Source organism: Pseudoliparis swirei, chromosome 1 (genome assembly GCF_029220125.1).
Source record: "Pseudoliparis swirei isolate HS2019 ecotype Mariana Trench chromosome 1, NWPU_hadal_v1, whole genome shotgun sequence".
Taxonomy (NCBI): Eukaryota; Metazoa; Chordata; class Actinopteri; order Perciformes; family Liparidae; genus Pseudoliparis; species Pseudoliparis swirei.
The window spans coordinates 3,778,847-3,794,191 of NC_079388.1; the positions used below are offsets into that span (position 1 = coordinate 3,778,847).

The 15,345-nt window shown below is 49.0% G+C and overlaps 1 protein-coding gene across 1 annotated transcript in view; it reads left to right on the plus strand.

The window, feature by feature from the left end:
• Positions 1-14,967, plus strand: part of nudcd1 (NudC domain containing 1) — a 55,396-nt gene extending 40,429 nt beyond the window's left edge. Inside the window, exons 9-10 of the mRNA XM_056440221.1 lie at positions 12,961-13,120; positions 14,448-14,967. Coding sequence (XP_056296196.1) covers positions 12,961-13,120; positions 14,448-14,737 — 450 coding nt within the window. The 3' untranslated portion in view covers positions 14,738-14,967. The remainder of the gene's footprint in view (positions 1-12,960; positions 13,121-14,447) is intronic.
• The last annotated feature ends 378 nt before the right edge of the window (positions 14,968-15,345 follow it).

Below are 15,345 nucleotides of genomic sequence, written 5' to 3' on the forward strand. Positions count from 1 at the left end.
GTCTGCCCACGACGGCGCACCATGACCTTTATTTATTTATTTTTATCTGGAGCCTTTGTGGTTGGGCCTCTCTTTGGTTACGATTCCAGCGGAAGAGACGGAGAGTGTTTTCTTTATGAGGCTGAGTCATATCCACTCGGCATATCTCTTAATACCTTTTCATAACGGATGCTATCTGGGATTCTGGCAGCTGTATTTAGGCTTTGAGGCTTTCTTTAAAAAACACACGGTTTAGGAACTTTGGTGAATCACTGATAACGCCGTAGAAAATCAAATAATTTCAGTTATTGTCTGTTGGAAAGCAAAAAATGCAAATATTATCGTCACGTGTTGCAAATATGCATTTTATTTTTCAATATTTCGAGCCGCTGTGGCGGCATCAGTCTAATCCTGGGATTTAAATGTCAGTCCATCGCTTTGGTCCAGACTGACATGTCAACAGCTGCTGAATGGGCTGTTTCCCACAGGGTTACATGAGACGATGGCGGGCGGCTCCCGGACCCTCTCGGCAAGAAAGAAAGTAGAAAGACTTTTATCGTCATATTACATAGAGTTATATACATATATGAAGTGTATTCTCTGCATTGACCCATCCTCCTTAGTTATTAAGGAGCAGTGGGCTGCAGTGAAGCGCCCGGGGGGCAGCTGGGGGTTCAGTGCCTTGCTCATGGACACTTCGACATGCAACTAATGGGGAGAGCGGGGATCGAACCGACTACCTTGCGCTTGCAGGACGACCCCTCGAAGAAATAAGAGTACATTTTACAGTGAAATGCATCAATATGGTTTTAAAATGTAGAAGCTAGATTTAATACAATAGAAGTACAAAATTGCGGTACTTGTTGCCTACTTTACCTGAGTGCTACTTCACATCTCAGAGGGAAGGATTTGGCTTCACGACTTTCTTTTTCACTATATCAGTGACTAGTTAGGCTACTTTACAGATTTATAATACATTTTAAATATAAATTGACTGAAACTATGACGTGTATATAGCCTCGTCATTTATAAGTATTTTAATTAGTTAAGATGAGTTTAACGAGCTGCAACATTAAAGTGATGAACACATTAATGCATCAATAATTATCATGTTTTGGTGTTTTTAATGAAATATTGACACCTAATAACATGGTTCACAACAACGTTGTTCTCACACCGAACTCCCCTGTAAACACACTTGTACTGTCTTTAAAAAGCCTCCTGTGGACAGATGCTGTAACTTACCCTTAACACAGGGCATCTAGTTATGGTGCAAATTATAATGCCATAATAATGTGATGTCCATATAAAGTCAAGTCAAATACTCGTCCCCCTCACTCTATTTAACTTAATTTAATTAACTATCTGATGCCATTAACTCCGATCATGGTCATTATTACCTGCTCAACATCCGCTTGTTACTGTTTTATTAGAATACCTTAGAATAATAATTCCCATGTGTTAAGAATAGAAACATAACGTGAAGCTCGGCACTTTCCACCTGGACAGGTGAGACTCTGCCAGCCAATCAGGCGGCATCTCTGAACACGCCTGAGCCTTTGACTTAAAAGACAGAATGATGCGTTGCAAAGTCTTTTGATTCAAGAGAATGAAACGTGAGATCCCAGAGAGGGAAAGTCCTTCACTCCGGTGTATTCACCGTGGCCGGCCGGCCTGAAGGGAGTTTGTTTTCCGGAGGGAGTAAACACCGACGGGTCCCCGGTGAAGGCGAGCGAGCGGCCGCCTGACGGGAACATGACGGAAGCGAAGGCGCTGATGGAGAGTTGGCATCTCAGCTGTTATTACCGACATCTGGCCTCTGTTTACTGACACATTTGCTTTTAGTGCCAACGTCTCACTTCCTGCACGCCAAATACGAAGCCTATAAAACCCTCAAGATCAATATTCACCTACCTGACGCATTTTGGCAGATGGAGGACGGGCAGTTATATTGTATTTTCCATCCTGTAGTATTTCATATTGTGTGTATAGCACTCATGCAACCCAAACAACACGTAGAGTATCTTAGCAAAAAGATTCTCTGCAGGCAATTTCAACCACATCTCTGTAGAAATTAGCGTGATAAATAGGGATATTCCTAACGTCAGATATTCCTATAACTTGTTGGGTATTCCTCTAACGTTGTATAATCCTCTACTGTGTATATTCCTCTAACGTCGTAAATTCCTAATGTAGGATATTCCTCAAACGTTGGATATATCCTGGATATTCCTAAATGTCGGATATTCCTCAAACGTTGGATATTCCTCTAACGTCAGATATATCCTGGATATTCCTCTACCGTTGGATATTCCTCAAACGTCGGATATTCCTCTACGATATTTTGTGGCCCCCTACTTGACATCAGAGTTCACTGTTAGTGCGGCCTGCGCGATTTTCGTAAACTTTCATTCGATTGAAGTTGAACGGCCGCTCAACGCAGAAATAGTTTACGGTTACGCTTTCTCCAGCCGAAGTGCGGGACATCCAGCCTCTCATAATTCGGCGGGCACATCGTAAGTGTAGCGTTCGATTTTCAAACACTTTCATTGGATTGAATTTGCGAACCCGCTGCGTAGAACGGCCGGTCCTGGGCTGGGATCCCAAATGGCTCATGGACGTCACGCAGGAGCTGAATGCACTGAACAAGAAGCTTCAAGGCCAGGGCAGCTTGTCAGTGTTGCTATGACAACGTCAGAGCATTCTCCACACAATGTGTGTTATTGAAAGCCCTCTCAGGCAAACCTCTGCCATTTCCCAGAATGAAAGGCACTAACAAAAATAATAATATATACTTTATTGATGACTGTAAATTCTTCTCTGCATTCGACCCATCCTTAATAAGGAGCAGTGGGCTGCAGTGACGCACCATGGGAGCAACTGGGGCTTCAGTGCCTTGCTCAAGGACATTTCAACACTGAAGAACCGTTCATGTTCTGAAGAACCGTTCATCTTCTGAATTGTTATAAATAAAGATGCACCAATCAGGTTTTTGGTGCCGATCACCGATCACTGAAATCAGTATCTGCCGATCCGATAATACCGATCACCAATCACGGTGTCGATTGAAGCATTCTATTTATTGTGTAGCATTATTGCCTAGGACTATGAGGAAATACATATATAAAGCAACTCAAACATTAAAGAAATTATCGATTTCTTTAAACATTTAGGACTTTTACTTTTAAAAATTTCCTCATTGATACATTAAAATAGTTTGATTGCTATTGTAGGGGCTTTCAGATATGTATGGAACACATCTGCATCATTCATTTCCTGGAACTCTTGGGGAAATCTATATACAGGACTTTTTTTAACATACAAAAGTCTGACTTATTTTTATAAACTCTTCCTTGGTACAGTAAAAATGTTAGCATAATTTAAGCTAAATCTCAGAAACGATCTATAAAGATACAAAATCAGTTAATTGTTTACTTTTATATGTTAGTGTTTGATTTGTCGACATCTTATTTTGATAAACGGATGTTGTTTCACGTGGTTCTTTCCGCTAACTTTGCAAAACCGGATGTTGTCACTTAAATCCTTCCGCTAACTTTATCAAAATCCTCGCGCGCTCCCGATCGAATGCGTTTACCCTGAGCATCAGTCTCTAGGGGCTCAGATATGTGAGAGTCGGCTGAGTCGACCCAGAGATTCAACTCGGGGGACGGGGACGCCGCTCGGTGGTGAGGATCCCCTCGTGGACCTCTCACTCTGCGGCCCTCGCCGGGCGCATCGTCTCCGTTGAGGTGCGCGTCGATTGAAACGTCTCTGATAGTTTTTCTCGCAGATGTTACGTCATCTGATCGGCCGTTTTGAGAACGCCGATCAAAACCGATAATGGGAATATCGGCCGATATGGATCGGCGCCGATCAGATCGGTGCATCCCTAGTTATAAATGATTGAGAAGATTGGATCACTTTTTTTTAATCCTTGATGCGCCCCAGCCTCACCCAGACTCAATTTACTCAAGTAAATTGAGTTTGAGACCCCTGCTCTAACGTCAGATGTTTTCCTCTAGCATGGTGTATTCCTAAAGTAGAATATTTCTATAACGTCGTATATTCCTCTAACGTTGTATATTCCTAACGTACGATATTCCTAACTAACGTACGTTAGAGGAATGTTAGAGGAATGTACAACGTAGAATATTTCTATAATGTCGTAAATTCCAGTAACGTTGCAAATTCCAGTAACGTTGTAAATTTCCCATACGTCGTATATTCCTCTAACATTGGATATTCCTAACATCGCAAATTCCTAATGTCGTATATTCTAACATCTTATATTCCTAACGTCGTATATTCCTAACGTTATATATTCCTAACGTCGTATATTCCTAACGTCGTATATTCCTAACATCGCAAATTCCTAACGTATATTCTAACATCTTATATTCCTAACGTTGTATATTCCTAACGTCGTATATTCCTAACATCGTATATTCCTAACGTCGTATATTCCTAACATCGCAAATTCCTAACGTCTTATATTCCTAACATCGTATATTCCTAACGTCGTATATTCCTAACATCATATATTCCTAACATCGTATATTCCTAACGTTGTATATTCCTAACATTGTATATCCCTAACGTCGTATATTCATAAGGTCGTATATATTCCTAATGTAAGATATTCCTCTTAATGTTGTATATACCTCTAACATCGGATATTCCTAACGCCATGGAATATGGTAGGAACAGAAGATAACTTTATTGATCCTCTTGGGGTCATTTTTCTCTGCTTTTATACACACACACGGAGCCCGAAATCCCCACATGCACCCCCACAGTCTAAACGTGCATTTTGGTCCTCAGGTCCTCGGGTCCTCTTTCCTCGTGGCCGGGTCATGAAACCCGGCCCGTCCGTCTCGTTTCTTCTCTTGTCCAATAGCATATCTGTGTTTCGCAGGTAACAGGAATTAGCATGAATTTGGAAGATTAATCTGACGCTTGTTCCTCCTCATTCACCAACGGCTTTGTTAAAGAAACAAAAGCAGACGTTTTATTTCTGTCCATCTCGTTCGGCTCATTAAAGTTTTACCGCGGTTTTGTTTCTTCTGATCTGTCTTCAGGGCCGTCGAGAAGCGGTTTGCTCTAAAATAATGACATTACGGCTTCATAATTGGATTTATTTATTTTCAGGAACGCGGCCGTTCGAATATCAGAGCGAAGCGTTTCCATTTCCCAGGACCCGGCATTACAGTAGCAACGCTCATGTCTTAGGAAAACTAAATAAGTGTGTTTGAGCGTCTCCATCTACTGAGATCCGGCCACTAGGCGGAGAGTAAGGTCACCTATCTGTATCACACAATAACCGGAGTACACGCCCACACCCATCACCCATATCGACGAGTGAGAGCCCAAGATGTGATAGTGTTTCAGTGTTCGGTATTGACTGAGCTGTAACTGGATTATCTGAGGGTATTAAAGCTCTCACACGATTGGCTCTTTTCTTTACACCGGAGACGGTCGGTGCCAAGTCAACACTGGATTGTTGACCTGAAAATATCTTTTGAGCATCAGGGTCTACGAAAAAACTCCTTTAATATGATTAATCAGACTAATCACATGTGTGTTGATGGACTGATCCATTAACTGAGGGACGAGTCTCTCTTAATTTATATGGAGGCCCCGAGGAGCACTAATGAATGTGCTGTGGTTGCAGATGTTGACGCTGGGAGCTGTGGGGCTGGCTGCGTGTTGCATAAGCTGATTGCTCTGATTGATGAGCACGTCCCAGTGCGGAGAGGAGGAACAAATCATTCAAATGCACACGCGCACTCTTCTGATTGAAGTCAACAGCGTACTTATTCTTCATTTTCTTCTTTTTGTTGCCGTTTCTTTTCATGACAAATCTCACAAATCGGGACGGCGGGCTCGTTATCGTCGGTCCGCTCTCGCACACGCCGGCCGGACTTTAAAGCTCAAGAGGAGCTGTCGCGCTTTTCAAAGTCCAAAGTGGCAAAGAAAATGAGTTCTTTAGAGCGCCGGCTCGCTTTCAAAGGCTCGTCAGCGAGCGTTCAATGCCTGTCGAGTCGGGGGGGCCGGCGCCGGCCGACGGCCCCGAAGACGCTTTCACAGGATGTGGGTTGACTCCGCGTGAGCCGTCAGATGTGGAGGAGCGATTATGTCACAGCGCCGGTCGTTCACTCTGCCAACCGATTGGAGTCCAACTGGAATAGTTTTGAACACACACTCACACACTCACTCACACACACTCACACGCACGCAATTCCGTCAAGCACATCGATCAGAGGAGTGAATGTCGTGGACTCATCTGGCTGTTATCACAAACTACTCGTACGCCGGTTCACCCAGAACGACCCGGCTGAATCGAAGCGCGACGCCGTCACATCGAGGGAGGAGAAGCTCACGAGAGAAACATCAACGCTGGAGATGGAAATGTATTTGCAATCATTTCAAACTGGAGGAAGTAAGGAAGTAGACATTAATGAAAAAGAAGGAAGGAAGGAAACAAGGAGACAGACAGACAGAAAAAGGAAGGGAAACAAAGGTTTTGTAGAAAAAAGGGAAGGAAAGAAACGAATAAACAAAGACGGCAGGAAGAAAGGAAAGGAAACAAGGTCGGTAGGTGGGAATGAAACAAGCAAACAAAGACAAGGAAGAAAGGAAAGGAAAAAAGAATGAAGGAAGTAAAGGTAGAAAAGAAAGGAAACCAACAAAGACAAAAGGAAGGGGAAAAAGGAAGAAACAGTGGTAAAGAAAAAGGGAAAGAAAGAAACAAATAAAAAAGGACCGAAAGAAGAAAGGAAAGGAAACAAGGACAGTAGGTGGGAATGAAACAAGCAAACAAAGAAAAGGAAGGAAGGAAAAGAAAACCTCATGAGAACATCCTTTAAACATCGCATGTTTAACATGTCCCCTGATGTCTCCTTGTGTCCCCTGTTGTCTCCTTGTGTCCCCTGTTGTCTCCTGGTGTCTCCTTGTGTCCCCTGTTGTCTCCTTGTGTCTCCTCGTGTCTCATTGTGTCCCCTGTTGTCTCCTTGTGTCTCCTTGTGTCTCCTTGTGTCTCCATGTGTCTCCTTGTGTCTCCATGTGTCTCCTTGTGTCTCCTTGTGTCTCCTTGTGTCTCCATGTGTCTCCTTGTGTCTCCTTGTGTCTCCTTGTGTCTCATTGTGTCCCCTGGTGTCTCCTCGTGTCCCCTGTTGTCTCCTTGTGTCCCCTGATGTCTCCATGTGTCCCCTGGTGTCTCCTCATTTCCCCTGGTGTCTCCTTGTGTCCCCTGATGTCTCCTTGTGTCTCCATGTGTCCCCTTGTGTCTCCTTGTGTCCCCTGATGTCTCCTTGTGTCTCCTCGTATCCCCTGGTGTCTCCTTGTGTCTCATTGTGTCTCCTTGTGTCTCCTCGTGTCCCCTGATGTCTCCTTGTATCTCCTTGTATCTCATTGTGTCCCCTGGTGTCTCCTCGTGTCCCCTGTTGTCTCCTTGTGTCCCTGTGTGTCCCCTGATGTCTCCTTGTGTCTCCATGTGTCCCCTGGTGTCTCCTCATTTCCCCTGGTGTCTCCTTGTGTCCCCTGATGTCTCCTTGTGTCTCCATGTGTCCCCTTGTGTCTCCGTGTGTCTCCATGTGTCCCCTTGTGTCTCCTCGTATCCCCTGGTGTCTCCTTTTGTCTCATTGTGTCTCCTCGTGTCCCCTGGTGTCTCCTCGTGTCCCCTGATGTCTTCTTGTGTCCCCTGGTGTCTCCTTGTGTCTCCTCATGTCCCCTTGTGTCTCCTCGTGTCCCCTGGTGTCTCCTCGTGTCCCCTTGTGTCCCCTGGTGTCTCTTTGTGTCCCCTCGTGTCCCCTGGTGTCTCATTGTGTCCCCTGTTGTCTCCTTGTGTCCCCTTGTGTCTCCTCGTGTCCCCTGGTGTCTCCTCGTGTCCCCTGATGTATCCTTGTATCTCCTGGTGTCTCCTTGTGTCTCCTCGTGTCCCCTGGTGTCTCCTTGTGTCTCATTGTGTCCCCTGTTGTCTCCTTGTGTCCCCTTGTGTCTCCTCGTGTCCCCTGATGTCTCCTTGTATCTCCTTGTGTCCCCTGGTGTCTCATTGTGTCCCCTGGTGTCTCCTCATTTCCCCTGGTGTCTCCTTGTGTCTCCATGTGTCCCCTGGTGTCTCCTCGTGTCCCCTGGTGTCTCCTTGTGTCCCATGGTGTCTCCTTGTGTCTCCTCGTGTCCCCTGGTGTCTCATTGTGTCTCCTCGTGTCCCCTGGTGTCTCATTGTGTCCCCTGATGTCTCCTTGTGTCCCCTTGTGTCCCCTGGTGTCTCCATGTGTCCCCTGTTGTCTCCTTGTGTCCCCTGGTGTCTCCTTGTGTCCCCTGATGTCTCCTTGTATCTCCTGGTGTCTCCTTGTCTCCCCTTGTGTCTACTTGTATCTCCTGGTGTCTCCTTGTGTCCCCTGATGTCTCCTTGTGTCCCCTGATGTCTCCTTGTGTCCCCTGATGTCTCCTGGTGTCTCATTGTGTCCCCTGATGTCTCCTTGTATCTCCTGGTGTCTCCTTGTCTCACCTGGTGTCTCCTTGTGTCCCCTGATGTCTCCTTGTGTCTCCTTGTGTCTACTTGTATCTCCTGGTGTCTACTTGTGTCCCCTGATGTCTCATTGTGTCCCCTGGTGTCTCCTTGTGTCCCCTGATGTCTCCCCCGGTGTCTCCTTGTGTCCACTGGTGTCCCCTGGTGTCTCCTCGTGTCCCCTGATGTCTCCTTGTGTCCCCTGATGTCTCCTTGTTTCTCATTGTGTCCCCTGATGTCTCCTTGTATCTCCTGGTGTCTCTTTGTGTCCCCTGATGTCTCCTTGTATCTCCTGGTGTCTCTTTGTGTCCCCTGATGTCTCCTTGTATCTCCTGGTGTCTCCTTGTCTCCCCTGGTGTCTCCTTGTGTCCCCTGATGTCTCCTTGTGTCTCCTGGTGTCCCCTTGTGTCTCCTTGTGTCCCCTGATGTCTCCTTGTATCTCCTGGTGTCTCCTTGTCTCCCCTAGTGTCTCCTTGTGTCCCCTGATGTCTCCTGGTGTCCCCTTGTGTCTCCTTGTGTCCCCTGATGTCTCCTTGTATCTCCTGGTGTCTCCTTGTCTCCCCTGGTGTCTCCTTGTGTCCCCTGATGTCTCCTTGTGTATCCATGTGTCTCCTTGTGTCTCCTGGTGTCCCCTGGTGTCTCCTTGTGTCCCCTGGTGTCCCCTTGTGTGTCCTCGTGTCCCCTGATGTCTGCTTGTATCTCCTGGTGTCTCCTTGTCTCCCCTGGTGTCTCCTTGTGTCCCCTGGTGTCTCCTGGTGCCCCCTGGTGTCTCCATGTGTCCCCTGGTGTCTCCATGTGTCTCTTTGTGTCTCATTGTGTCCCCTGGTGTCTCCTTGTGTCTCATTGTGTCCCCTGTTGTCTCCTTGTGTCCCCTGATGTCTCCTTGTGTCTCCATGTGTCCCCTGGTGTCTCCTTGTGTCCCATGTTGTCTCCTTGTGTCTCCTTGTGTCCCCTGGTGTCTCCATGTGTCCCCTGTTGTCTCCTTGTGTCCCCTGATGTCTCCTTGTGTCTCATTGTGTCCCATGTTGTCTCCTTGTGTCCCCTGATGGCTCCTTGTGTCTCCATGTGTCCCCTGGTGTCTCCTTGTGTCCCCTGGTGTCTCATTGTGTCCCCTGTTGTCTCCTTGTGTCCCCTGATGTCTCCATGTGTCCCCTGGTGTCTCCTTGTGTCCCATGTTGTCTCCTTGTGTCCCCTGGTGTCTCCTTGTGTCCCCTGATGTCTCCTTGTGTCCCCTGGTGTCTCCTTGTGTCCCCTGATGTCTCATGGTGTCCCCTGATGTCTCCTTGTATCTCCTGGTGTCTCTTTGTGTCCCCTGATGTCTCCTTGTGTCCCCTGATGTCTACTTGTATCTCCTGGTGTCTCCTTGTCTCCCCTGGTGTCTCCTTGTGTCCCCTGATGTCTCCTTGTGTCCCCTTGTGTCTACTTGTATCTCCTGGTGTCTCCTTGTGTCCCCTGGTGTCTCCTTGTGTCCCCTGATGTCTCCCCCGGTGTCTCCTTGTGTCCACTGGTGTCTCCTTGTGTCCCCTGATGTCTCCTTGTGTCCCCTTGTGTCTCCTCGTGTCCCCTGATGTCTCCTTGTGTCCCCTGATGTCTCCTTGTGTCCCCTTGTGTCTCCTGGTGTCTCCTTGTGTCTCATTGTGTCCCCTGATGTCTCCTTGTATCTCCTGGTGTCTCTTTGTGTCCCCTGATGTCTCCTTGTGTCCCCTGATGTCTCCTTGTATCTCCTGGTGTCTCCTTGTCTCCCCTGGTGTCTCCTTGTGTCCCCTGATGTCTCCTTGTGTCCCCTTGTGTCTACTTGTATCTCCTGGTGTCTCCTTGTGTCCCCTGATGTCTCCTTGTGTCCCCTGATGTCTCCCCCGGTGTCTCCTTGTGTCCACTGGTGTCCCCTGGTGTCTCCTCGTGTCCCCTGATGTCTCCTTGTGTCCCCTGATGTCTCCTTGTTTCTCATTGTGTCCCCTGATGTCTCCTTGTATCTCCTGGTGTCTCTTTGTGTCCCCTGATGTCTCCTTGTATCTCCTGGTGTCTCTTTGTGTCCCCTGATGTCTCCTTGTATCTCCTGGTGTCTCCTTGTCTCCCCTGGTGTCTCCTTGTGTCCCCTGGTGTCTCCATGTGTCCCCTTGTGTCTCCTTGTGTCCCCTGATGTCTCCTTGTATCTCCTGGTGTCTCCTTGTCTCCCCTGGTGTCTCCTTGTGTCCCCTGATGTCTCCTTGTGTCTCCTGGTGTCCCCTTGTGTGTCCTCGTGTCCCCTGATGTCTGCTTGTATCTCCTGGTGTCTCCTTGTCTCCCCTGGTGTCTCCTTGTGTCCCCTGATGTCTCCTGGTGTCCCCTGGTGTCTCCTCGTGTCCCCTGGTGTCTCTTTGTGTCTCATTGTGTCCCCTGGTGTCTCCTTGTGTCTCATTGTGTCCCCTGTTGTCTCCTTATGTCCCCTGATGTCTCCATGTGTCCCCTGGTGTCTCCTTGTGTCCCATGTTGTCTCCTTGTGTCCCCTGGTGTCTCCTTGTGTCCCCTGGTGTCTCCATGTGTCCCCTGTTGTCTCCTTGTGTCCCCTGGTGTCTCCTGATGTCTCCTTGTGTCTCATTGTGTCCCATGTTGTCTCCTTGTGTCCCCTGATGTCTCCTTGTGTCCCCTGGTGTCTCCTTGTGTCCCCTGGTGTCTCATTGTGTCCCCTGTTGTCTCCTTGTGTCTCCATGTGTCCCCTGGTGTCTCCTTGTGTCCCATGTTGTCTCCATGTGTCCCCTGGTGTCTCCTTGTGTCCCCTGTTGTCTCATTATGTCCCCTGACGTCTCCTTGTGTCTCCATGTGTCCCCTGGTGTCTCCTTGTGTCCCATGTTGTCTCCATGTGTCCCCTGATGTCTCCTTGTGTCCCCTTGTGTCTACTTGTATCTCCTGTTGTCTCATTGTGTCTCCTTGTGTCTCCATGTGTCCCCTGGTGTCTCCTTGTGTCCCATGTTGTCTCCATGTGTCCCCTGATGTCTCCTTGTGTCCCCTTGTGTCTACTTGTATCTCCTGGTGTCTCCTTGTGTCCCCTGATGTCTCCTTGTGTCCCCCCCGGTGTCTCCTTGTGTCCACTGGTGTCCCCTTGTGTCTCCTTGTGTCCCCTGGTGTCCCCTTGTGTCTCCTCGTGTCCCCTGATGTCTCCTTGTGTCCCCTGATGTCTCCTTGTGTCTCATTGTGTCCCCTGATGTCTCCTTGTATCTCCTGGTGTCTCTTTGTGTCCCCTGATGTCTCCTTGTATCTCCTGGTGTCTCTTTGTGTCCCCTGATGTCTCCTTGTCTCCCCTGGTGTCTCCTTGTGTCCCCTGATGTCTCCTTGTGTCTCCATGTGTCTCCTGGTGTCCCCTGGTCTCTCCTTGTGTCCCCTGATGTCTCATTGTATCTCCTGGTGTCTCCTTGTCTCCCCTGGTGTCTCCTTGTGTCCCCTGATGTCTCCTTGTGTCCCCTGGTGTCCCCTTGTGTCTCCTCGTGTCCCCTTGTGTCTCCTCGTGTCCCCTGATGTCTCATTGTGTCCCCTGGTGTCCCCTGATGTCTCCCTGTGTCCCCTGATGTCTCCCCGTGTCCCCTGATGTCTCCTTGTGTCCCCTGGTGTCTCCCTGTGTCCCCTGATGTCTCCTTGTGTCCCCTTGTGTCCCCTGATGTCTCCTTGTGTCCCATGGTGTCTCCTCGTGTCCCCTGATGTCTCCTTGTGTCCCCTGATGTCTCCTTGTGTCCCCTGATGTCTCCTTGTGTCCTCTGGTGTCTCCTTGTGTCCCCTGATGTCTCCTCGTGTCTCCTGATGTCTCCCTGTGTCCCCTGATGTCTCCTTGTGTCCCCTGATGTCTCCTTGTGTCCCCTGATGTCCCCTGGTGTCCCCTGATGTCTCCTTGTGTCTCTTCGTGTCCCCTTGTGTCCCCTGATGTCTCCCTGTGTCTCCTCGTGTCCCCTGATGTCTCCTCGTGTCCCCTGATGTCTCCTCGTGTCCCCTGATGTCTCCTCGTGTCCCCTGATGTCTCCTCGTGTCCCCTGGTGTCTCCTCGTGTCCCCTGATGTCTCCCTGTGTCCCCTTGTGTCTCCCTGTGTCCCCTGATGTCTCCTTGTGTCCCCTGATGTCTCCCCGTGTCCCCTGATGTCTCACTGTGTCCCCTGGTGTCTCCTCGTGTCCCCTGATGTCTCCCTGTGTCTCCTGATGTTTCCCTGATGTCTCCTCGTGTCCCCTGGTGTCTCCTCGTATCCCCTGATGTCTCCTCGTGTCCCCTGGTGTCCCCTGATGTCTCCTTGTATCCCCTGGTGTCCCCTGATGTCTCCTCGTGTCCCCTGATGTCTCCTTGTGTCCCCTGATGTCTCCTTGTGTCCCCTGATGTCCCCTGGTGTCCCCTGATGTCTCCTTGTGTCTCTTCGTGTCCCCTTGTGTCCCCTGATGTCTCCCTGTGTCTCCTCGTGTCCCCTGATGTCTCCTCGTGTCCCCTGATGTCTCCTCGTGTCCCCCGGTGTCTGCAGGTGAACCTGGGCAGCCACCAGTACCTGTTCACCGTGGACGTGAACCCGTCCGCCATGCCGTGTCTCTGCCTCCGGCACGACGTGGACGCTCTGGTGTGGCAGCCGCGGCCCGACCAGCCCGGAGACATGTGGGAGCACGTCGCCACCTTCAACGCCCTGGGTGAGCGCCGCCGCTGAAGACACGCCCACTTCCTGTCTCACAGCCCACACCTAGACCTCCTACAGTAATGCGTTGGACACCTAGCGTTGACATCCATGTGCAGTTATCGTCTTTATTTGTTTTCACATTAGTGGAATTGAATCAGACTTTAATGGATCTTGCGAGTTTGTATATTCTTATGCAGAACATATTTGGTCCCCACAGTTCAGGTAATGTATTTCAGAATAAAAGCTCCTTTTAGGGAAAACGTCATATAGCGTAATAACGGGTTGGGTTTAGTTCGAGCTGGTCGAAGCTCCACCCGACGACATTATTTTATAAAAGAACGGATGGATGGATGGATAGTTCTGCTCAGAAAGTCAAGTGTTGTTATCCAACACGCTGGTGACAGATGAAAAATCACACAGGAAGTAGCGAATCGGATTTTTACGAGCGAGGGATAATTAGTTTTCCCGCAGCGACGGAGACCTGGCGTCCAACAGAAGCTCAGGTCAGCGGCTTCAGGCCTTCTGCAATTAACACATGGACACGGGAGTGAAACCAGTTTAACGGGTTTAATTCATCTGAACCGTGTGGTTCAGAGGCAGGAGCACATGAATCAAAGTCCTTGAGGTGACATTGAGCTAGTCACTAGGAACTGGGACAAATAATTCAGTTTATTTTCAATTCAGTTTATTTTAAATAGCCCAATATCACACATTACAACTTTGCCTCAGTGGGCTTTACAGTCTGTAAACAAACGACATCCTTGTTGACTTTAAATTAATCAAATCAGGTCCTATACGCTACATTTCTGCATTCCAGTATTGACTTTGGGCGTGTCTCTGATGTCACTTGACTCAGAGTGGGCGTGTCTCTGATGTCACTTAAGTCAGAGTGGGCGTGTCTCTGATGTCACTTTAGTCAGAGTGGGCGTGTCTCTGATGTCACTTTAGTCCGAGTGGGCGTGTCTCTGATGTCACTTTAGTCAGTGTGGGCGTGTCTCTGATGTCACTTAAGTCCGAGTGGGCGTGTCTCTGATGTCACTTTAGTCAGAGTGGGCGTGTCTCTGATGTCACTTAAGTCAGAGTGGGCGTGTCTCTGATGTCACTTTAGTCCGAGTGGGCGTGTCTCTGATGTCACTTTAGTCCGAGTGGGCGTGTCTCTGATGTCACTTTAGTCAGTGTGGGCGTGTCTGATGTCACTTTAGTCCGAGTGGGCGTGTCTCTGATGTCACTTTAGTCAGAGTGGGCGTGTCTCTGATGTAACTAAGTCAGAGTGGGCGTGTCTGATGTAACTAAGTCAGAGTGGGCGTGTCTCTGATGTCACCGCCGTGTCTCTCCCTCAGGCTACGTCCAGGCGTCCAAGCGGGATAAGAAGTTTGCGACCTGCGCCCCGAACTTCTCTTACGCCTCGCTGGGCGAGTGCCTCCGCCGGGCCTTCATCTACCGGCAGCCGGCGCCGGTGGACACCGTCCTCTTCAACCGGAAGCAGGGCCGCCAGGTGGGCCAGGTCGCCAAGCAACAGGTGGCCAGCCTGGACTCCGATAAGCCCATCCTGGGCTTCAGGGCGACCAACGAGCGGCTGTACATGCTGACCTCCAGCCACCTCTTTATTCTAAAGGTCAATAATGATTAGATTGCGGGACCCTTGTTAGTTGTAGATGGTCATCTCGGCCCCGCCCCCTCCCTCCGGAGCTCTATCATTCCAAACTGAAGATCGGCCATCTGTCACTGCCTCTCTCTCTCATTTCTCCGTGTGTACATTTGAGTCTCCACTGCCGTTTGCTTTCACCTCCTACAAGTCGTCTGTGCTCCAACATGTCTGTGAACAAGCGGCGAGGGATGAATAAACTAGAGCTGAATGTCTCCGGGGTAAGAGTATTACTATCATGATTAAAATCTTCTGACCATCTTCTCCTGTTGCCGAGTGAATCCAGCGGGGTTCTTCCAGACACTTTCCAACTCGTGAACCTTTGTTTTAATGGCGGCCGGTCGTGGTCAGTCAGATGGTCAGTGGGGAGGAGATCCCTCTCCTCGCCTGCGAGAGTACAGAAGGAGTTGATGAGAAATTGATTGTTCATTTCCATGAATCACCATAAAGAAGTGCTTCACGCATCGGATGCACATCATGTCGGGTACCTTTTCTCTGCCTCGAGCAGTTGTTGACACAGTTTGCGTTACTCTATAAATATTATATTATAGAACATTTCCTCTTTGGAGCCCCAGACGGACAACAGTGAAGCG